This window comes from Aspergillus thermomutatus, assembly GCF_002237265.1.
Source record: "Aspergillus thermomutatus strain HMR AF 39 chromosome Unknown NODE_105, whole genome shotgun sequence".
In the NCBI taxonomy this organism is placed as follows: domain Eukaryota; kingdom Fungi; phylum Ascomycota; class Eurotiomycetes; order Eurotiales; family Aspergillaceae; genus Aspergillus; species Aspergillus thermomutatus.
This window is the reverse complement of record NW_020798154.1, coordinates 44,365-64,334: the sequence shown is the minus strand read 5'-3', so window position 1 is coordinate 64,334 and position 19,970 is coordinate 44,365. Positions and strand designations below refer to the sequence as shown.

General features: G+C 49.1%; 5 protein-coding genes across 5 annotated transcripts; 2 read left to right on the top strand and 3 right to left on the bottom strand.

Moving 5' to 3' along the window:
* Positions 1–293: 293 nt before the first annotated feature.
* Positions 294–1,024, bottom strand: CDV56_106626 (uncharacterized protein; the record flags this gene model as incomplete). The annotated part of the gene is made up of 3 exons (XM_026760245.1): positions 294–533; positions 584–657; positions 736–1,024. 3 exons carry the CDS (start codon positions 1,022–1,024, stop codon positions 294–296), a joined length of 603 nt encoding a protein of 200 aa, XP_026614089.1.
* Positions 1,025–2,870: 1,846 nt separating this feature from the next.
* On the bottom strand, positions 2,871–13,155 carry CDV56_105834 (ubiquitin-specific protease UBP15; the record flags this gene model as incomplete). The annotated part of the gene is made up of 14 exons (XM_026759453.1): positions 2,871–3,271; positions 7,665–7,944; positions 8,037–8,225; positions 8,319–8,446; positions 9,224–9,353; positions 9,407–9,721; positions 9,777–10,912; positions 10,965–11,913; positions 11,965–12,073; positions 12,124–12,313; positions 12,372–12,529; positions 12,589–12,733; positions 12,918–13,038; positions 13,147–13,155. 14 exons carry the CDS (start codon positions 13,153–13,155, stop codon positions 2,871–2,873), a joined length of 4,260 nt encoding a protein of 1,419 aa, XP_026614088.1.
* Positions 13,156–14,470: 1,315 nt separating this feature from the next.
* On the top strand, positions 14,471–15,997 carry CDV56_105632 (protein kinase PKP2; the record flags this gene model as incomplete). Its single annotated transcript, XM_026759251.1, has 4 exons — positions 14,471–14,601; positions 14,657–14,776; positions 14,850–15,132; positions 15,206–15,997. The coding sequence occupies 4 exons, from the start codon at positions 14,471–14,473 to the stop codon at positions 15,995–15,997; spliced, it is 1,326 nt and encodes a 441-aa protein (XP_026614087.1).
* A 1,484-nt stretch (positions 15,998–17,481) lies between these two features.
* Positions 17,482–18,363, bottom strand: CDV56_105443 (signal peptidase complex subunit SPC3; the record flags this gene model as incomplete). Its single annotated transcript, XM_026759062.1, has 3 exons — positions 17,482–18,020; positions 18,076–18,149; positions 18,218–18,363. 3 exons carry the CDS (start codon positions 18,361–18,363, stop codon positions 17,482–17,484), a joined length of 759 nt encoding a protein of 252 aa, XP_026614086.1.
* Positions 18,364–18,960: 597 nt separating this feature from the next.
* On the top strand, positions 18,961–19,656 carry CDV56_105345 (gamma-glutamylcyclotransferase family protein; the record flags this gene model as incomplete). Its single annotated transcript, XM_026758964.1, has 1 exon — positions 18,961–19,656. One exon carries the CDS (start codon positions 18,961–18,963, stop codon positions 19,654–19,656), a length of 696 nt encoding a protein of 231 aa, XP_026614085.1.
* Positions 19,657–19,970: the final 314 nt, after the last annotated feature.

Below are 19,970 nucleotides of genomic sequence, written 5' to 3'. Positions count from 1 at the left end.
TCAAGAATCTACTGTACATTAAGTTTACGTTCTGATATTGCATGAGAAATATATTCCGAACGAGTATGACACTTCTAGTCATAATTGCGGGAGAAATACCAGATTACAATCCAGTCTCCAACCCTTGCAAAATCGGTATAATGCCATAACAAAATAGAGGAAAGTAACAAAAGGCCGAAGCACGGTAGGGGCGGACGGAGAACAGCCAACATCCTCACAATGACGCGCCCACCTCATACTTTCCAATCGCAAAGAATGCATGATGCCCCCTTCATACATCACCAAGTCCACATTTAGACCTTGGTCGGCGTCGCCATCGCCCCCGAGACAGACGAGCGCATCCGGCCGACCGGCGTCGGGCTCGGTGTAGCAGACTGCGACATCATCATCCGCTCCATAGCCGAAAACCGCCTCTGCTGTCGCTCAATCGCCTCCCGCTCATGCTTCTTCGCGATCTCGAAGTCCTCGCAGGAAGTCTGCATGATGTTTTCCGTGCCCTGGGAAAGAACCGAGTCAGCCAATTCCGTGCTCAACTGGAATCCGGGACTGTAGCATTGCAGTCTAGGGTCGAAGGAGTACTCACAACTGCCGAAGAATCACAGCACATGACTGCATCCGCGCAGTCGGTTTCCGGGGCCGTGTCGGCCATGCCCTTGCCTGTTGATTATGGGCAGTCAGTATATACAGTCACAATGGTGGGATATACCAGGTGGTGGCGGGAGGAAAGGAACATACACGACAGCCCGAGAATTGAATTCATCTGAATCCCGCTCAGAAGCGGAACGACCACACCCAAGGGCTGGAGCAGGCCATCCTGGAATTCGCTGAGGGTTGCACAGCATTGCTTGGACTTCTTTGGGGGACAAGCATTAGGTGGGCTGAGGGTCGGCGAGGGCAGACTCGCTGGCCGTGTTGACGAGGGGGTCGATTTTGATGCGCTGGACGAGCTGGATGCGTGGGAGAAGGGGACCGCGAGTGTGGCGGAGAGTGTAGTGAGGACGGAGAGGATAGTTAGAGGACGCATTCTGGTTGATGATGACTGTTTTCGTGAGGAGAGGTTGTGGTTGGCGTGTCGCAGCGTTCGACGTTCGATTGCGAGGTGAGCTGGTTGATGGGTCAGAGGAATATACAATCGATAGAAGGCAAGTTTTCGAAGCGAAGACGAAGGTGAAATGTCGGTTCGGTTACTTGCTAAAGGGGCCGATTGTCCGAGACATTAGAGGTAGAAGTATCGTTGTCCTTGTGGACAGAAGAAGGGGTTTATTGACTGAAGAACTATACCATGGTATTGAGATCTAAAGTCCAAACCAGGGAGGGATGGGCGCGAGTGTTAACAGCCGCGTTCTTGAGCATGCAACGGACCCACGCTGTACCGATTTGTTTATATGGAATGTCGTTTTGGTTCAGATCTAGTATGACCGGAATGCGTCTGAGATCCATCGCGAGTTGTTCTGACGAAACTGCAGAGACCGCGATTTGAATGCGAATGAGAAAATCTCGAATCTGGCCTTGAAGCGGCATCTTGAAGGTATATGACTGCGATGGTCCTGTGTCTCATACAGTGAGCAGTCTCTGATATGTATCAAGGTCGAAGTTGTTGTTGTTGGTTCATGCTCATCCCTTCCATACATACCTGTCGTGGCTGACAAGGTTCAGAGTCACGGTGGCTAGTGGTGATACTCCTTCAAGGAGAATGGTCGATCGAGGAGTCAGGGATTGCCATCCAGACCATGCAAGGGACTACATAGACCAGAAACTCGAATCTTACCTCTCCTCTGGACCTATATTTCAAAGCAATATCTACATTTGGTTCAGCGTCGATCCGCGAAGCGAAACAACTTACGTGAGTAGGTAGACGCCCTTCTTGGAGGCAGACAGACAGGCATCCTAATATCGAACCAGTTGACCGAAGAAGACATTAATACCATGCATAAACCTCGAGCTGCTGCGCTCGATCCACTAAACATAGCCGCGAGTCACATATAGAACACCATGAGCAGGACGTAACATCGTAACAAGAAATGGTCAGTAACGGGAAGGCCAGTTCCCTTTCGACCAGAACGACCAGAAAAAAATCACGCCGGCAGTAATGATATATCAGTGTGCACAAAGACTCGACTCTCTCTCGCCCTGGAAAGATGAATCGGAGTGAACCAGGAAAGATAGCCTGGGATGAGGTGTGAAAGTTGTACCAAATCTGTTGATTGACTGCCTGCTGTCAGAATATGAAGACATACACCCAACAGCTACAATCGATAGGTGAGTGCGAAACGATTGGACGCCATTATCTGGCCAAACGAATGACAAGAAACGAGAATGAGGGGTAAAAAAAAGTCAGAGTGGAAGGGGAGTTAGTAACTGGGGGAGCCACTTGATGCAGCCACCTTGGAGGAATTCCCAGTCAACCTCAAAAGTGGTTTCGAGGCGAAAGTGAACTCTGCCGGAGATGGTTGGTTTCTAGTATGCCGCATGTATCAGATCCCAGTAGGTATCCGAAAACATAAGCATCGTAATCGAGAGCAGAAACAAGCTTGTTCTAGTGGTATAAAAAGAATCAAAAGGGGCAGTTGAACAAGAAAGGGAGCGACGGAGATCGAAAGAAGCACGCTCGTAAGCATCGCCTCACCGTCGCTAGGTAATAGCAGAAAGCTTCCTCGCTAACTCATCAGAACGCCGGGAAGGTGGACCAGGAACAAACAGAGTTCCTGGCCATTGATCTTCCCATGAAAGCACCAACACTCCTTCCACCGAAGAAAGGAAACACCAAATCATCGTCAGGGCTAGTCGTCAACGACATATGAGAGACATTGTATGCCGCAACACGAACTCCGTAATCGTTGTCACACAGCGTCGCCCACGAACTTGGAAAATCAAAGCCCTGTCTTCGGTTCGCCAGCGTGCTTCATGGGCTTATGGTCGGGTGTCTGGGAGCCGCGATGGTGAGGGGCTTCCACAAAGCTGGGAGCTGGAGCCTGACGGGCCAGCACACCACTGGTGGAGACAGCACTATTGCCGCTGGTGTTGCTACTTCGGCTGCTGCGACTGGCAGGAGAACCACCGCCGTCGTCCATGTCCAGGAAGGTCGACATGCGTCGCTGGGTATACTCCAGCATAACGCGGTTATAGTCTTCAATAGACGTGTTAGGATCCACCGATCGTTGGGTTTCAACGTGGGTCTCGCCCGGAGGCCGACATCCTCCTCCGTCAACGGGGAAAGTAGGTTCCGCGTTCTTGGGTTGCTGCATGGTCCGACTTTGCCTTGCGTTGTTCTCTATGAGACACCGTCAGTCTTGTTGATATTGATCATTCTCCTAAAGCCTTAGCCACTCTACAACATATCAGCCGGAGATGTGAGGAGAATGTGTGGGCCAGGATCGCCATCGTCGTCCATGGTGTCGAGTCACTTGCTAATGGCGTCACGTAGGCAGTTTCAGATGTTTCAGATCCGTTGCTGTTGCTACTGCTACTGCTCCCTCAACAGCAGCGATAGGTAATATGCCGGAGAGAGGGGGGGCTCCTTGGGTGGGACATGATAAAAAAATCTGCACGCTCACCTTTTCCACGAGAAGAGTCAGCAAAGGGGATAAGTGTCACACACGACGAAAGAGAGGCAGTTAGACGGTCTCGAAGTCCTGAGAAGCAACAGAAGACACAGATATAGACGAGATGAAAATAATCGGGATGCTAAGGAAAATGAAGCATCGAATGCCTCAGGAGGGGAAAGACACGCATATACCCTAGAGTCTAGGTATGACTAGTACGAATGTGGCTTGGACGGGCTTTGATGCGGACGCAGAATGGGTAATAATAAGACGGATGTCACTTGAAACAATGTATCTTCATCCTTCAATAAAGTAGTTCTCGCCGACGAGCAAGGGCATATATATCTCCCTTCGGATCTGAAATGAGATCACAGTCCCAGTGACAGCCACGAAGGTAAAGTGTAAGAAAGAGCTTTGACTGGCATATCTCATCCGAACCCACAGGCTGGAGAACCATCGATCAATACTCAAATTGGGGAGGGTACACGCATTAGTTACCCACGTCTGGCATTGCTGGAGTCCTCTGGGGCCTGAGGCACCATGACATCATTGGTCAGGATCTCCAGCCGACAGCACTGACACATAAAATTAGGGGAAGAAAAGAAAAATAGAAGAAAAAAAAAGAAAAAGATTATCTGAGGGACTTTTTTGCTGCTCGCTCGGACTCGTCAGTAATAAAATCGACGGGACACTGTCGTGTATCCGTAGTTAATCCTTTTTAGGGGCACTGTACACCCAGTATGGTTGGTATTGGGAATAATATAACAGACTCCACCACAATCTGATGGGTCGGCGAACCCCCAGATGGTCTTACGGGGCCCGGAATGAGGTCACTGGAGGGTCGGGAGTGGATCACAGGAAATTGATGGCACTTTTCGATCGGCAAGACGAGGCAAGCCCGTCCCTGCAGATCACCACTGGGAAACAATTCTGACAATGTGGTCGACCCATTGGAGTCTGTGAGGCCCAGATGGTGTCGAGACATTGAAGAAGTTGCCGAAAAATTGTACCCCCTTATGGTTATCCGTGCGAAGATGAGGCCTGGAAGTTATCCATGACTCTACACAGGTAAACTGTGTTGATCCATGCTAATGCCCAAGAGACATAGGACCAGACGTGTCAATGAATAGTGTTTAGATGCTATGCTAAATCATTAGTTCGATGCGAGTTTGATCTCCGTGGCTCCGTGCATCGTATTCAGAATAGCTTGACAAAGAGATAAGTGTTTCTCGGCCCGTTGGAGATAAATTCGTCTGTTGAAGGACGAATACTAAGCAATCCATCAGAGTATCCCACAGTTAGAGACAACGAATAACTCTTGGCCGTTAGAGGCTTAGAGCTATGTTGTAGAAGCTCAGGCAAGCAGGCGGATAGACGCAGAGCGAAGACAGATCGGTACTGTAAATGGCAGATCGAGTGATCAGCCAATGTGAGGATGTCATGGTCGCTTGATCAGTCGTTCGATTAATCGGTGTGGCGAAGCCACTAGGCAGGTGGATGAAACAGAGAAAGGACCGTGGTTGAAGTTATAAAATCGTATCCTCGATTCTTTTGGTGCCTCCTGTGCATGGAGATGATATGCCTGTGTCTGCAAATCTGTGCTGCTCAACGCCATCAATTGACAGTTCGCTTGGGGAAGTTTCGATGAATTTCCATGCCGTTTCTTGTGGTGGAGAAAAAGAGCACGAGCTGGCTGCCTGAGGTTACTAGATGATGTCATGTGGCTGGTGCTACAGGCACTTTGAAGGATACCTTATCTACTCCGTATGAAGTCTTGACTCCTTGAGATTCTTGTGGATAAATCGGAATATAAATATTGCATATGCAACCTCAACCTCTTATCTATAACGATTCCAATAATTGTAAGACAAAGTGTCTTAGACACAAGAGCTCTGGGCTTCTGACACAGATGATCAGCCAGCCTTGTGCAGAGTTCGGATACCTACCATGCAGCCACAAACCTCGAAAGTGTCGACATCATGCCAATCATAACTCATAAGGCGCTGTGAAAAAGAATCCCCTGATAGAAATCCAAAGCTAACGAGTCAATGTCAATTGTTAATTTGTTATCTCCGTCACGCCAGCGCTCAAATGGTGCGAATTCTTGCGTTCCGCACAATGAGTACCTATAGTTTAGTCAGTTAGTTCCATATTTTGCCATTTCTCTCTCGCAACCCTTTTCCGAGGCCAATAGACTTCCCTTTCAGGCCCATGGATCATGTATGTACTGTGGGGAGGAAGGGACGATGCAATCATTTTGCCACCCTGCCCCTTTCTCTAGCCTCATGCGATGTATATCAATGCACAAACTCGAAGTTCGTCGCTAAGTCTGGATTGCTTGGGGTTGCAATGCACGGAGTTCCATCCAGTGCGGAATGCAGATATCCTGACTGATCTGCGCCGCTCTTCCACCTGGCTGTCAATAGTCGACATCGACAGCTCCTGGAGACTGGAGTTAGGAGCATCTAGCGTGGTCAACCAGCTACATGCTAACTCAGAACCGCATTCGCGACCTTCCCATAACTCTCGTGGCCTATCAGTATCAAGTATCAGCCGACCTAACCAAGACTCCGCGGAAGCGGTTGATGACGCAGAGGAGGCTCTAGTTAGTAGACTACTGCCCCTGTTGTGTCCTTGCCGATGGTTCGACATCAAGAAATCCCAAGTGGAAATGGCCCCGTTTTCGGAAAAACGACAGATTGGCATGTCCTGGCTGTAGCTTCGTCGTTAACGAGGTTCTAGATTTCCATGATGCTTAGTGTCTCCAACACAACTATAGGCGTTGTCGGGAAAGAAAAAGACGTCGGATGAGATCAGCGGTATCTGATCTTCCCCCGGTCAGGCAAGTCACTGTAATCCTTCCTCTTCCACGCCGTACCATCCATCACTGTTCGCTTCTCTGAAGGTCATCGTTTTCGTATGCCAATCCTGGACCGGATTTTCATTGGACGACCCCGAGGAGTGTGGTTCTCCACAGGCGATCCAAAGTAAAATCCTTCGAGTACGAATGATATGTCGCCGTTTAGGTAGAACTCAGACAGTTGTCAGAGTATGGTGAACAGCAGTAGAGCAATGCGGTCATCCAGGGACCACCTATGATGTTCCTGATGATATCACAGTGTGTGGGATGGATGAAGGGATGAAATCACTGCGCGACACGGCATTTCGCCTAAGAGACAACAAAGATCATCGCTCGTCCCTCAAATGGCAGGTCTGCATCGCAACGTCATTTGCTAGAGTACCCTCCTTCGAGCTCCTGCGTACCTATTCATCGACACATCGCGAAACGCCTGTCCCCAGTAATAGCTGAGTACCTCCCTATATTGGTATCTTCGATTCTTGGCAACTGTCATATGTCTCCCCCAACCTCCGTGTATTATGACGTCCCACATCTGTTCCTGGTCTTGTCGCCTTGTCGAACGGTTCCCTTGACGTTGATCGTCAACTAGACAGACAGACAAGACTGAATGTTTCCAATCTTAGTACAGACAATCGCGCTGATGAGCGAACGCTCCAACACAATGCAACATACAATGCTAATAGAAGCTACTCACTTTTTCCTCACCACAAGCAGCACCCCAAACTGATTCCTCAGTGCACCTCGCTTCACCGAGGCTTCCCCTAAGCTCCTATTCTGCCGCATGTTGTTTGGGTTCGTTGTCATGAACCGCCTATGTAACCGTGAGGTCATTTGTCAGGAACCTTGCTGCACTACAGTTATTAGTTCAAACCGGATAGAAGAACAAGAGTTGGGAACCCCGTTACGAAGTGCGTAATGATGCAGAGCATGACTTCTCTTACCCACCTTTAGGAGAACGAAATCTTGCTACGCATTGAGTTTCGCCCTGCCCCGACCACAGATTGAGGTCGCCTGGTCATCGCTAACTTCGCTTGAAGGAGAAAGAGGCTCCAGCATCAAAGGGGCACTAATTCTAGAACCTATGACAAGGGGATAGATACAATAGTAGACGCCACAATTCAACAGACATAACCATATTATTCATGTTCATTAATCACACGTAGCCTGCAAGGACGTCAGTCGGATGTGGAATTGAATCAAGGAACGGAAAGAACCATAGATCAAGTATGGTGCCGGGTTGTATGCCCCAAGGAAATACATACCTTTCCGTGCACCCTGGAAGAAGAACCGAACAATAAACACCTGCAGACCAGCCATCGAAACCATCATCAAGCCCTCAATCACACTGAAGTTGAAGATGCGCCTCTCGGTGCTGCGAACCGTGCTGAAATTGCGGTTCTCGCGGGTCCGGAAGTACTTTTGGTTGCGGGCAATAGTTGACAGCTGAGCAGACAGTTTGAAGATGGACTCTTCAAGGGCCGATGCCTGCTCGGGACTCGCACCTTGTCGAAAAGGCAATTGCGCGCGCTCCTCATTCTCGACCTACAAAGAATCCGAGTTAATGCGATAAGTCCCCCAGCACAAATCCAGCCACCGCGTAGGAGGAAAGGAGGACTCCAAGCACCCGAACATACAGCAATCTCAAAGTCGACCATCTTCTCTGCAAATGTTGACATCTCATTGTTGAAGCAGAATCGGTACTCTCCAATGCTCTGAGCAGTAAAGACAAAGTCGCCTTGCCGTTCCTTAGTTCCATCTAGGACAACCTTCTCTCCGGGACCGACAACTGAGTAATCGACATCGAAAGAGCCGCCAGATTGAACCTGGAGTCGATGTATCGTCAGCCATGTTTCCGTTTATCAATCCCTTGCGCTTGACATTTTCTATTCCCAGAGGCAAAAAGACAGAGAGCATACAGCGAAATAAAACGCAACCTTGGCGTTCCTTTGATCAACGTAGTTATAGAAGCAGGCCTTCTCGTTGGCCTCGAGTCTGTACGTTAAAGCGGTCGCCGTCACAGTCGAGACCAGAGTGGCCAGGAGACCTATCAACACAGTTGCAAATTGCATTGTGGGTTAGGGGAAAGAGAAGAGGGTCCGTAAGTCAAACGGGGCAGCTCCCTTTAAAAAAACAGTTGACTCCAAACACACGCGACTTCCACGGAGTTCAGAAGGAGTGGGAAGTTCTGGACAGCTTTGCGTTCCGCCGCGTTTGCTGTGTTTGCAGTATACCACAATAGGACTAGTCCCCATCACTCGGCAGGAAGCTTATTTTGTACTCCGTACGGAGTCCTCCTCTAGTCAGATAACAACAGGCGCGGAGTGATGGTGCCATACTATGAGACTATGAAACTAAGAGCTCGAGACGGGTTTGGAAGCGCTCAAAATCCTGGTACCTTCTGCAGGAATGGACACTAGGCCAACCCTGGAAGAAAGTGCAAAATAGTAAAAGAAAACGCAAAGACATAGAAAGGCATGGTACATCAGGAGAGGACTAGGGAGTCCCAACAGATCTTGAAAATACTCTCAAAACAAGAATATGGTATTTCTCAAGTATGAGGCATCAATAATAATAGCATGCGTGCTATCTATAAGCATAGGTTTGATGGTCGCAATTGCCGCCACCGAGTACATCGCATAGATCACCTCATCTATCGAATGAAAAAAGACTCGCTCCTGCTCCAAAAGCTCCGGCTTTTATTTACATGGTCAAGTCCGAGCAGATCGTCGGATTCGCCAACAATGTCGGAAAGGATGTCATCTGCAATCACTATATTAGCGCCTCCATATTTTCGCTTCAGAAGGGAAGCTGCAACACTTACCATCTTCAAGATACCGCGGGTTAGAATACAAAGACCGGGGAACAACAGCAAATTTGATCTTCTCAAATTGTTTGCCCTTGATGCCGGTTCGCTTGGAGAGCCTCTCTTTTGTTTCCTTGAAGATCTCGCCCTGAAAGGTGTGAGCACTAGTGAAAGCCAAAGCAAGGAATGGGATGTGCGTACAGGTTTCATGACAAACTTGAATGGGATACCATGCGGCCTGCTTGGCTCTCGGTCAAAGTTGAATGCATTGATTGTCCGTTCGCCGTCGTGCATCTGAATTTCTTCCTCGGGTATCCTCTCAGCGTATAAAGTCACGTACTCATTGATGCCGGCGATCTTAGCATCTTCTTGGTACTCCTTGTAAATTTTGCCGCTGTGGGCCTCGAAAATCCGCATTTCTCGGACGATGTCATCTTCGAGGTTTGCCTTTTTCTGCAGACCCGCCAGAAGATCTGCGATGGTCCCGTCCCGAGGCACCAGGACTTCAACCAATTGCTGATGTACAAATGAGCATAAATGATCCTAGGGCTCGACGATACAGCGGACTTACCTCTTTCGTAATTCCTTCGGGGAGCAGCGTTACTTTCAGCGTAGTTTTCGACTCATAATCGCTGAGACTAGTTTCAAGGACTTCGTAGTATAGTGCATCTTGGCGATGCATGCTATAACCGTAGCCACTGACCTGCCCACTAAGGATGTGGTACAGTGTTTGGTTGGTTTGGTTAGGATTGCGTTTAATGAACGGCTTTGGCTTTCCGGTACTTGCAAGAACTGGGGCGAAGCGCAGGTGAGTTGATTCCACGTTGAGCTGCTCGCCGACCTTCTTCGAGAACTGGTCGTATGTCATCTTCCGGCTCAAGGTGAGAGTGAACTCGTCGCCATCAGTCGCTTTGATGGGAGCAAAAGTGATATTTATCCTGTTCAACAAGTAGTCATAATACTGCCTTGCATCAGTGTACAGTGCAGTGGGAGGTAAGTCGGATTCTTTGACTGTGCGTTGAAACGTGATTATATCGCCGTCTTGAATTTCAGACTGCTGGAAAGTCTGTTTTGGCTTCATCACATCGATCATGTTGTGCTTGATTTCCTCGAAAAGCATGAACTCCGTCCCGGCAGGCCAGTTCATTTTCTCGAGAATTGTCGGGGCGAGTTCTGCGACTCTCTGGTTCTTGCGGACGTATACAGCACCGACTCCAGAAAGAGTCTGCGAGGGGACGTCGAAGTTCTTCAGAAAGACGAGAACAGAAGTACTGCTGTCAGGCCAGGAGATGGTCCCATCCGTAGATGGTTGACCAACTTCCATCCATACTTTGAACGGGTTTCCTTTAGTGCCAAATCTGCTGTAGGCCTCTTCCACTGTCATTTCTGGGTCTTTGATGGCTTGGTCCGGGCGAGTCGTCTTGTTTTGACGGTTCACCATCACCCACAGCCTGATTTGGTTTGCGTTCAGACCCCGTTCTTCGGCAAGCTGCTCTACGAACTCGCCAACCTTCTTAGCCCGAAGAATCCTATATTGTTTCGGCTGGGCCGGATCGCCTGGGGGTAGGTCCGTGCTCGTCAAATCGAAGCCATGATGTGACCTGTACGACTCGTCCGATAGAACTCCGATATTGATATACAGGTGAGCCTCTTCTCTCTCCTTCTTTCTGCGGAGAAGCTCTGCCCGCTCCTCCACTAAACGCTTTTCTGATTCAATGTCAAAACTTTAGTTGCGTATGAACAGATTGCCGGGGCTTACCAATGTGAGAAGGGATATCTTCCTTTGTTATCGGCAGAAGGACATCATCCAAGCGTGTTTTCCGAATATAGACCAACATGTAGGCATTCATTGACCGCTTGGTCGACAAACCCCGTGTATGTGGTTGCCGGACGCCAGCCGCGCCATTGGATAGTTCATATTCACCACCGTAGTTCTCCTCAAGTACTTCCTTGTCAGTAGCCCGAGTTACACGGTCGTCGTCGAATTTGTACCAATGACCGTCCTTGGTAGGCTTCAAGAATGCGTAGTAATGGCCTGCGTTCAAATCACCACTGTGAACTAGAACTCCATGCAACTGATAAATCCACGGTTCGGATTTGTCGGCAGCATCGGAGAGATATGGAGTCGCGTCGAACTCCATCGGGAAAGCGTGACGGTCATTGATCTTCATCATCGCATCGCGATTAATGTCATATTCGAAACGTTTGAGGTGCAGATGAAGCACAGGAGGGAAGCTCTCGAAGATGACACCTTTCTTGGCATCTTGCAAGCCGTAGGGAGAGCCTGCATCGTACTTGTTCTCGCCCTCGAGGGTTTCCACCTGGATGTAGTCCTTGAAACTATCGTCGAGGGTCTTGTTGCCTCTGACATTGAGCTGAATATCCCAAAAATCTTCCACACGTGACGATTCGTAGTCGACGTTGATGCAAGAAATATAAGTCTTCGTCTTGCCGACGAAAAGTTCAGGCAGTGCCTTCTCTACTGGTGTCGCTTTCATCTTCTCCTCCAATCTTTCCATAAGCTTTCGGGAAAGTTCTTGAACATCTTGCTGTTCGAAGATCTGCCGCGATTCCCAGCCAAATGATGCAGTCAACTCGGTTGTCGAGACAGAGTTTTCGCTCGTTTGAAGATTGTAGAAGAGTCTTTGAAGGGTCCAGGCACTGTTCTCTCTTGTCGCTTCTGCCTCCGTGGGAATTTGGTACACGGCCTTAAAAATAGTCAATATCTCGGGCAGCAATCTAAGAAGAGAAAACCCTACCTTGCGGAAAGCATTTGTGAAATACAGGGATTGCAGCAGGGAGTTGAGGTAACACGTTGCGCCCTGGTTTTTCAACCCCACCATGCCAGTCTCCTTCTTCGAGTCGTAACTGGGTCGAGTAAGCCTCGTACGACGCTGTGATATTCAAACAGTACATACTTCTGAAAACTGTGCCAAAGTACCCCTGTCGGGTCCTTCACAACACGCACGTAGGCAGTGACTTTAGCTTCATCATTCTGCACTAACGGCACTCCATGGCCTTCCCATGGCATGTTGAAAAGCCTGCGCAGCTCACAGAACCTGGTAAAGCCCCAATCGCCCTCGTCGGCATTGAAACGGTGCGTAGCGACTGCATACGAGTTCAGAAGGACGAAGAGAAGGGAGCACATGGCCATCGAAGTACATACCGTGAGATACGTAAATAGATGGGTCATTGACGTTCCACAGTACCAGAGCAAACTGGACGCATGCATACCAATTTTCCGGAGGCTCCTTGTCCCAGGCATGCTCCAAATAGAACGATGCATAATCGACATGATTGCCGTAAGGGAAGAAAAGAACCCGCCTGTTAACCAATGTCAGACTGCGAGAGCAATCGGATTGCTCTTCAGATCCTCAACTCACCATGGGAATCCCCCGCACTGGAATACTGGCCCATGCTCCTTCTTTTTCAACTTCCGCCAATCCTGGATGTGCCATGTGTGATATGCCTCGTCCGCGGTTTCCAGGTCGGGATCCTTAGGAAGTATGCGTGCCATCATTGCTGAAACTAAACCAGAGCTTAGTACACTGTCATCGTGTGATTGCGAGGGACGAGGTGTGTAGATCTAGGCGCCAGCAATTGACTCTTGGATATCCGACCCTTGCGCGAGGACCGAGGTACCGATCCAGAGCCATCTTGAACAAATGTGGGAAAGTGTATAACATCTGAATGGCATGGTAGACAATCTTACAGTCATCCGCAAGGGGCTCTGGTTCCAGCTCCTCTGATCCGGAGCGAGAAACCACGACATCATCTGTCCTGTCATTGTGATACTGCTCATATTCATCGACGAGCATCTCATTATCCGCAACCTGTAAGACGAAAATTTCACATGTCAGATATTGATAAATAATGTTTCAGTGACTCTGGGTCGTTCCTCTTCTTTTTTATGAAGATACAGGAATGAACTGGATACTGACGTTGTCCATGAAGAAAGAAAAGTGCGCTCAAGCACTTCACCTGAAAATACCGTCAATCAAGGACGCGTTGGGTGGCTACCCAGGAGGCAAACAGAGGAGAAGGTGAACAAGGGACAAAACAGTGATAAGATGAGAAGAAGATGAATAAGAGAGTGACACAAGACACTGAGTAAGTGGTAAAAAGAGATCTGAAGGACCAGATTCCGGTTCAGAGGAGATGAAGCTAAGGTAGTGGCGGAGTTCCCAGAACCCAATAAAAACAGGTGGGACACTGAGACCGCCTATGAATAAGGTCGGCTGCAGAGTATTGTTCAAGTACAGCAATCTAAACGGAGCGACTGCAGAAGCGATGAAAAAGAGACTAAGTGCTTAATTTGTCTGTCAGAATTACTGCCTAGCTGATGTTCTACTGGCCTGTCTTTTGATCACCCTGTACTGTAAATTCTCACTTAGGTAAGCTTAGGGCAGATTATAGTTAGATGCTTCAAGCTTGACGGCATAGTCGGTTGCAGTGAGCCACCAAGTCGTTGAAAACTATGCTATTCTGTTTCCTTTTGGCTCTTTATGGTCAGCGATTTCCAGAAATCTGTCATCTTGCTCCTGGTATCTCTGAATGAAGAGCATAAGAGAAGGAAGTGCGCGAAGTAGACCAACGTCTAGCTACATAGTTGTGTCCTCGAGAATTATGTCACTTGTGATGCCCACGGCCCGGGCAAAGACCGAGGGAAAACCAGGCATCACAAAGCATAAACTAGTATAACAAAGCCGGGAACTGGAATGGATACTGACAGAGGCACAAGCCAGTCAGAGCATGTGGTAGGCTGGTAGCATGATCAATCATCGTCTCTCATCGCGTGGTTCCTCGGTTTCTGTGCTTCATTTCATATCACAGGCCTGACATTGGCTTTATACTTCCAGATACCTCTCTATGTCCTGACAGAAATATCATTAAAAGTTATCTTCAATGCACATATGTTCCTGTTGATGCTGGTTGCTGCGGAAGATGATCAACAAAGCAAGTCTTCATGGATAGTGTCGACGTCACATGTCAGGCTGAGCACTCACCGCCCTGGATTAATTGCCGGTGAACAAACACATTTAGAGAGGTACACACCTGCTCATAACTTAGTTTACGTGTGCAGCAAAATGTCATGCCACCAGTGAGAGACAAAAAATTGTTGGTAGCTGCTGACTGCAGATGAGCCATGTATGGAAGACGCTATATCTATCTTATACTGGTCAACCGTCACGGCTGAGTCAAAATCCACTGTGGAGCGATATCCTTGAACTTTCAAGTCCCCTTGCGCCTTGAGTCAACCGCATCATGCGGCGGAATCAACCAGTTCGATGTTGGCATGCGCTTCGACTGAGTTGCAAACCTCGAGTCCGGTTCTACTCCGGTCTTGACAACTCACATAGCCCGCCTCCGTGGAGACCTGGCTCCGTTCTCGACGAGTATGCAATGCTACCAGCATAAGTACAACTGCTGCTGACCCTATGCCTGTAACAGATGGGTTGAGCGCGAGATTCGGCCTATTAGTCTGCGGCAATTGACTTTCTTTGGGCGAACATTGACGGAATCGCGCCTCATCAGTTCCGCCAACTACGTGCGAACAGAGCTGCCAACCAGGTCAGTATGCGCTTTCCCCTTGCATGCCTTGAGCCGTCCCAGCCTGACTTGCATTTGTGATTCCCACAATCAGAATTGCGCATCGACTGCGAGACATCCAGAAGCTGCCGTATGTGGTTGTAGCAAATCCACATCTTTCCCTTGTATATGAGCTCTACTACAAGGCATTTGAACGGTTTCGCGTCATACCGGAGATCAAGACTCTGGAGGATAACGAAAGATTTTGTGACATCCTGCGTAAGACTCTCAAGGAGCATCTCGTTGTGATTCCGAAATTAGCAATGGGCGTTCTAGAGTGTCGCGATCTTGTAGCACCAGGTGTGATGGATCAATTTATGAACACTCTCCTTCGATCGGTATGGAAAGTGCCAACATCCGGATTTCTACCGCTGTTTCTATGCGAGTGGCTAATTTGCTCTCGATCTCTAGAGAATTTCCCGTCGAGTCATTGCAGAGCAGCACTTAGCCTTGACAGAAACTTTCAGCTCTCCATGGCACTTCCCAAGCTCCCAGGACCGGACTGATATGAACGCAGACTTTGTTGGCGAGGTATTTCTCAAGTGCAATGCGAAAGAGGTGATTGAACGTTGCGGGAAGCTTGCGCAGGATATGATGCGGCAAAGCTCAGGAACAGACAAGATTCCCGAGATCCTTGTACAGGGACATCTTGAAGCGACTTTCCCGTACATTCTGAGCCATTTAGAGTATATCATTGGCGAGCTCCTGCGCAACTCGATCCAGGCTGTCATCGAAAAATACAAAGATTCTTCCGAAAAGCCTCCGCCCATCGAGGTTCTTGTCTGCGAGGCGCCACAGCATGTGATCATGCGAGTATCGGATCAAGGGGGAGGGATACCCCGTGAAGTTATGCCATATCTGTGGTCCTTCGACAAAGGCCCTCTAAGCAAATCACGACTCCAAAATTTGAAACAGGTCCCTGCGATGGCAGCTACGATGCAAGAGCTGACAGTGTCTAAGGAACGGAAACACGCCGACAGGGAAACATTCCGAGAGGGCTCGCTTGACTCACTCACCTCCCGTCCACCTAATCTACGCCTTGGAATTGGCCTCCCTATGAGCAGGGTCTATGCAGAATATTGGGCAGGCAGCCTTGAATTACATAGCCTGGAGGGCTATGGAGTGGATGCGTTTCTGCAGATATCAAAGCTCGGCAACAAAAACGAGCAAGTCACCACAAGAGCATCCATTGATGCTGTTTGATTGTTAGGAGTCTGCTCTGCCGACCCTTTGCCTGCACCTCACGTTTGTTTTGTGTGGAATAGGAAATAAGCATGAGTCGAAGGAGTTGAGAAAACTTATTAGATCAACATTCAGTGACACGTACATGCCTACGCAATATGACCACTGCTGCGGAGTACAGAAATGTACAGTCTTTATAGCACTTCCTGGCTACCTAGCACCAACGAGCCACACCTGCAAATCCGAGCCAGTCTTCTGTGGCTCGGTCGACATGTCCGAAACAGGAATAGCAAATCATGATCTAGGCCCGGAACATTGCGGGATGACGTCAAGGAAGACCTCACGTTGACTCCTAAGTCCTAAGGCCAAAATATTTCTGCCTTCAGCCCTACGGTCAACAATCGCGAAGGTCTCATTCTGCCCAAGCTGGGGAGTCCTATTTGTATCATACCCTGAGGTGGCGTGACTCTTAACTGCTGATCCCTCTTCCGCCTTCAATCATATATAATGAAGCGTCTCAACTCCACTATTGACGACAACACTCCCATCTATATATTTATCTTGTTGTTTGCGATTCTGTTTCTCAGCTTCCTGGGAACTTCCTGGAGTTCCAGCAAAACCTCGGTCAGATCATCGGAAAACTAGCAGAGTAGACATTGTGGACAAAATGGCAGAGACGGCGTCAATGCTATGTTTGATTTTGGTCACTCTCTTCAGTATTTTTCCTGTTCCTCTTCATCTTTACACAGTCGGATTCCCAATCGATCAAACGGAATCTAGCCGATGTTGCGTAATGCCGTTCAAGAAGTGTCAGCACGAAGGATCACACCTCTAACCTGGATATGATTGCTAGTACCTCCTCTTGGCGTATTTATGATCTCGGGCTGCAGTGTGGATTTCTTCATCAATATTCTGCTCACGATTCTAGGGTGAGTGATCCTTTTCTCTAGATTTTGCACCTGCAAGGCAGTATCTTCTCCATTCATCTGTCTTTCAACATGTGAGGCGCATAGAACAGTCTGCTGATAGACATAGATACTTCCCGGGCCACATTCATGCTTTCTATCTGGAATACGTCTACTATCACAACCGCAGTACGGACCCGATGACTCGGAAGCACGCTCCCGGCGTGTATTCGGAACGCATTCAGCAAGGACACAATGAAAGGTCATATGGCAGCACTGTTTGAGCGGACTCATTCAGCTGCGACCAATTAATGACCTGCATGACGATTATTATACGGACCATTACAGAAAAAAATGTTGGGGCTTGATGCTTAGATACCACGTTGTTTTGCGTATGAATTATTTCCCTTTTCTGGACTTTGACCCGGCTCAGCCATGGATTCAGTTACAATGGATGTTATAGGCCTCTCTTATGATTTCATGTCTACATTTTATGGTTTCTCACAGTTCTGGACGAGGCATGATACTTATAATGGATATTTCAGCCAATGAAACTGGCAATCAAAAATTGTCCTCTGGTGTTCAACATACTGCTAGACTCTAGGCTGCCTGAGCACCTGATCCAGCCGCCTTAGCAGCAGAGGCCTTACTTCCCTTCAAAGCAGGAAATTCAAAAGCCTCACTGCTCACCACAGTACCGGCCGTCCGGGGCACAGCACCAGAGCCGGGACTCCACCACAACGCACCAACCCAGGGCTGCACATTCCAGCCCACAGAGAGCGTCACGTTCTCGCGCTCCGCCATCTTCCCAGTAATGTCGCTGATCTGGTACTTAGCCCGTTGGTTGCGCAGATGGAGAACGCCCGGCGCGATAGTCTCCTTCTTGGAGGCCGAGGTTTTCTTCGAGGCGGAAGTGCTTCGCTTCTGGTTTTTGCGGGCCGAGGAGGTCGATTTGGGAGGGAAAAAGCGCTGGCGCAGGGCGTTGAACGAGTAAGGCGATTCTGGGGCGGGGATGATGGTATCCCAGATGATGGACTCAGAGTTGGGGAGGAGAGAGGACTTCTTGTCGGAGGACGAGTAGGAAGCGTAGACGTAGACGAAGAGTTGTTTTGTGTTCCAGTTGAAGAGCGAGGAGAGGTCTGAGAGGTCTAGATTTAGCTTAGGAGCCGCGAACGGGGGTTGTCAGATACGTACCAGCATTCAGATCGAACCTGATTTGCGCATACTCTTCCTTCTTGGTTGAATAGTAATTTGGCCGACCCTTGATTCTGCAGATTGGGATAATGATTAGTAAACAGCATCCAGATGAACTAGGTCGAATCAGTAGCAAACATACACCTGGACATTTTTCAACGCGACCTCGGCCTTCGCGTCATGCGCAGGATACAGCAGCACTGACAGAGCAGCGACTCCAGCAACAAACAAGGCGACGGTGGTGAAGAAGCCAAAGACGCCCTGCGCTCTGTTCAGGGACGAGTGCATCTCGTTTGATTTACCCTGGACACTCTGGGCAATGGACTGAATCTGGACTACCAAATATTCAATCGGGAATAACGAGTTAAACCAAAATATTGCTGAGCCTCATAGAAAGAAGTGAACTGGAGGAGCCAGCGTCCCCAATTATGCCAAGGGCAAAGCGACACGATGATGCTTGAAGCCACATGGGCCTTTTCGATGCGGGCGGTCAATAAACTGTGGCGCAGTTCGGAGTACGGAGTACCCCTGTCATCACCAGCAGTGCCTTATCGATAAGGGGTGGGTCTCCTGTTCCTATCTCGAAAGTTTCCCCTCATTGAATCCATGAGAATGGAGGGCGAGGCTATGAAACTGGAATTCTAGAGATCATCTATTAGAGGAGCATCTCCTGCCTTGGAAACGAGCTAACCGTCGCCGTACCTTAATCCCCACCTTCTTTCCGAGCCCGACTCCAGCAGAGTTTCCCTTCCCAAGCTCATCCCACCAGCTACCTTACCATCACCTAACGTATGAAGTAGAGAAGTACCTACTTCTGAGTACACACCAGACAACCCAATATGGGAGATCACGTCCTCTTTTTCTACGGTGAGCTGCTTGCCCACAATGACTCACTTTAGAACGTACCCAAATGATAAACATCGCTCGCCGAACGCCTCCCCCCACCTACCCCAACGAATCCCTCCAGCACATACGCACAAACTATGTCCAGGCCGACAACCCACCAGATACACAAAACCCTTACTAACAAACACAGGAACCCTGATGGCCCCGGAAATCCTCCACAGAGTCATCCACGGCCGCCCGGAACCAGAACCCTGGCAAAAGGCCATGCTCTCGTTCAAGCCCGCCATCCTCCATGGCTACCGCCGGCACCGCGTCCGCGGAGCAGATTACCCCGGCATCGTGCCCTGCCCGAGCAACGGTTCGACAGAAGAATCGGGCAACGCCGCCGTACTGGGGACCGTCGTCTCGGGGCTGACGGACGGGGACGTGCACCGGTTGGATATCTTCGAGGGGTCGGAGTATGTCAAAGAGAGGGTGCGGGTGCGGGTGCTGGCGGAGTCGTTGAGTGTGGGTGGGCGACAGGAGGCGAGCATTGCGAAGAACCCGGATCGGCATCTGAAGGATGTGCTTGATGCGGCCGGGGCGGAGTTTGCGGATGAGAGGGAGGAGGTGGAGGCGTTGACATACGTTTATGTGGCTGGTCAGGATCAATTGGAGGATGCGGAGTGGGATTTCGAGGCCTTCAAGAGGGATAAGATGGCGTGGTGGGTCGGTGCGGATGAGAGTGAGTGGTGACTTGGGTCTGAGTCGGACGGCCATGGACGCAAATGTTGAAGCTCTTCAGATATATCATACTTTAGAAAAATAGAGCAATTGACTTCCTAGTTGGTCTTCGTTCCGGAAAAGACTATATCTAAGACCACTTGAATGAATACATGCCCACTTAGCTTTATGATGGTGGAAGTGAGATCATGCATATGCAGCTGAAGGCTCGATTCGCAAAAAGAACAATTATAATTCATATGCAATGCTTGGTATCTGATGCATTCCGCAGAAACAAATAACTTCCCCTGCCCGTATCATCCGAAACACCAAACTAGAAAGCAAAT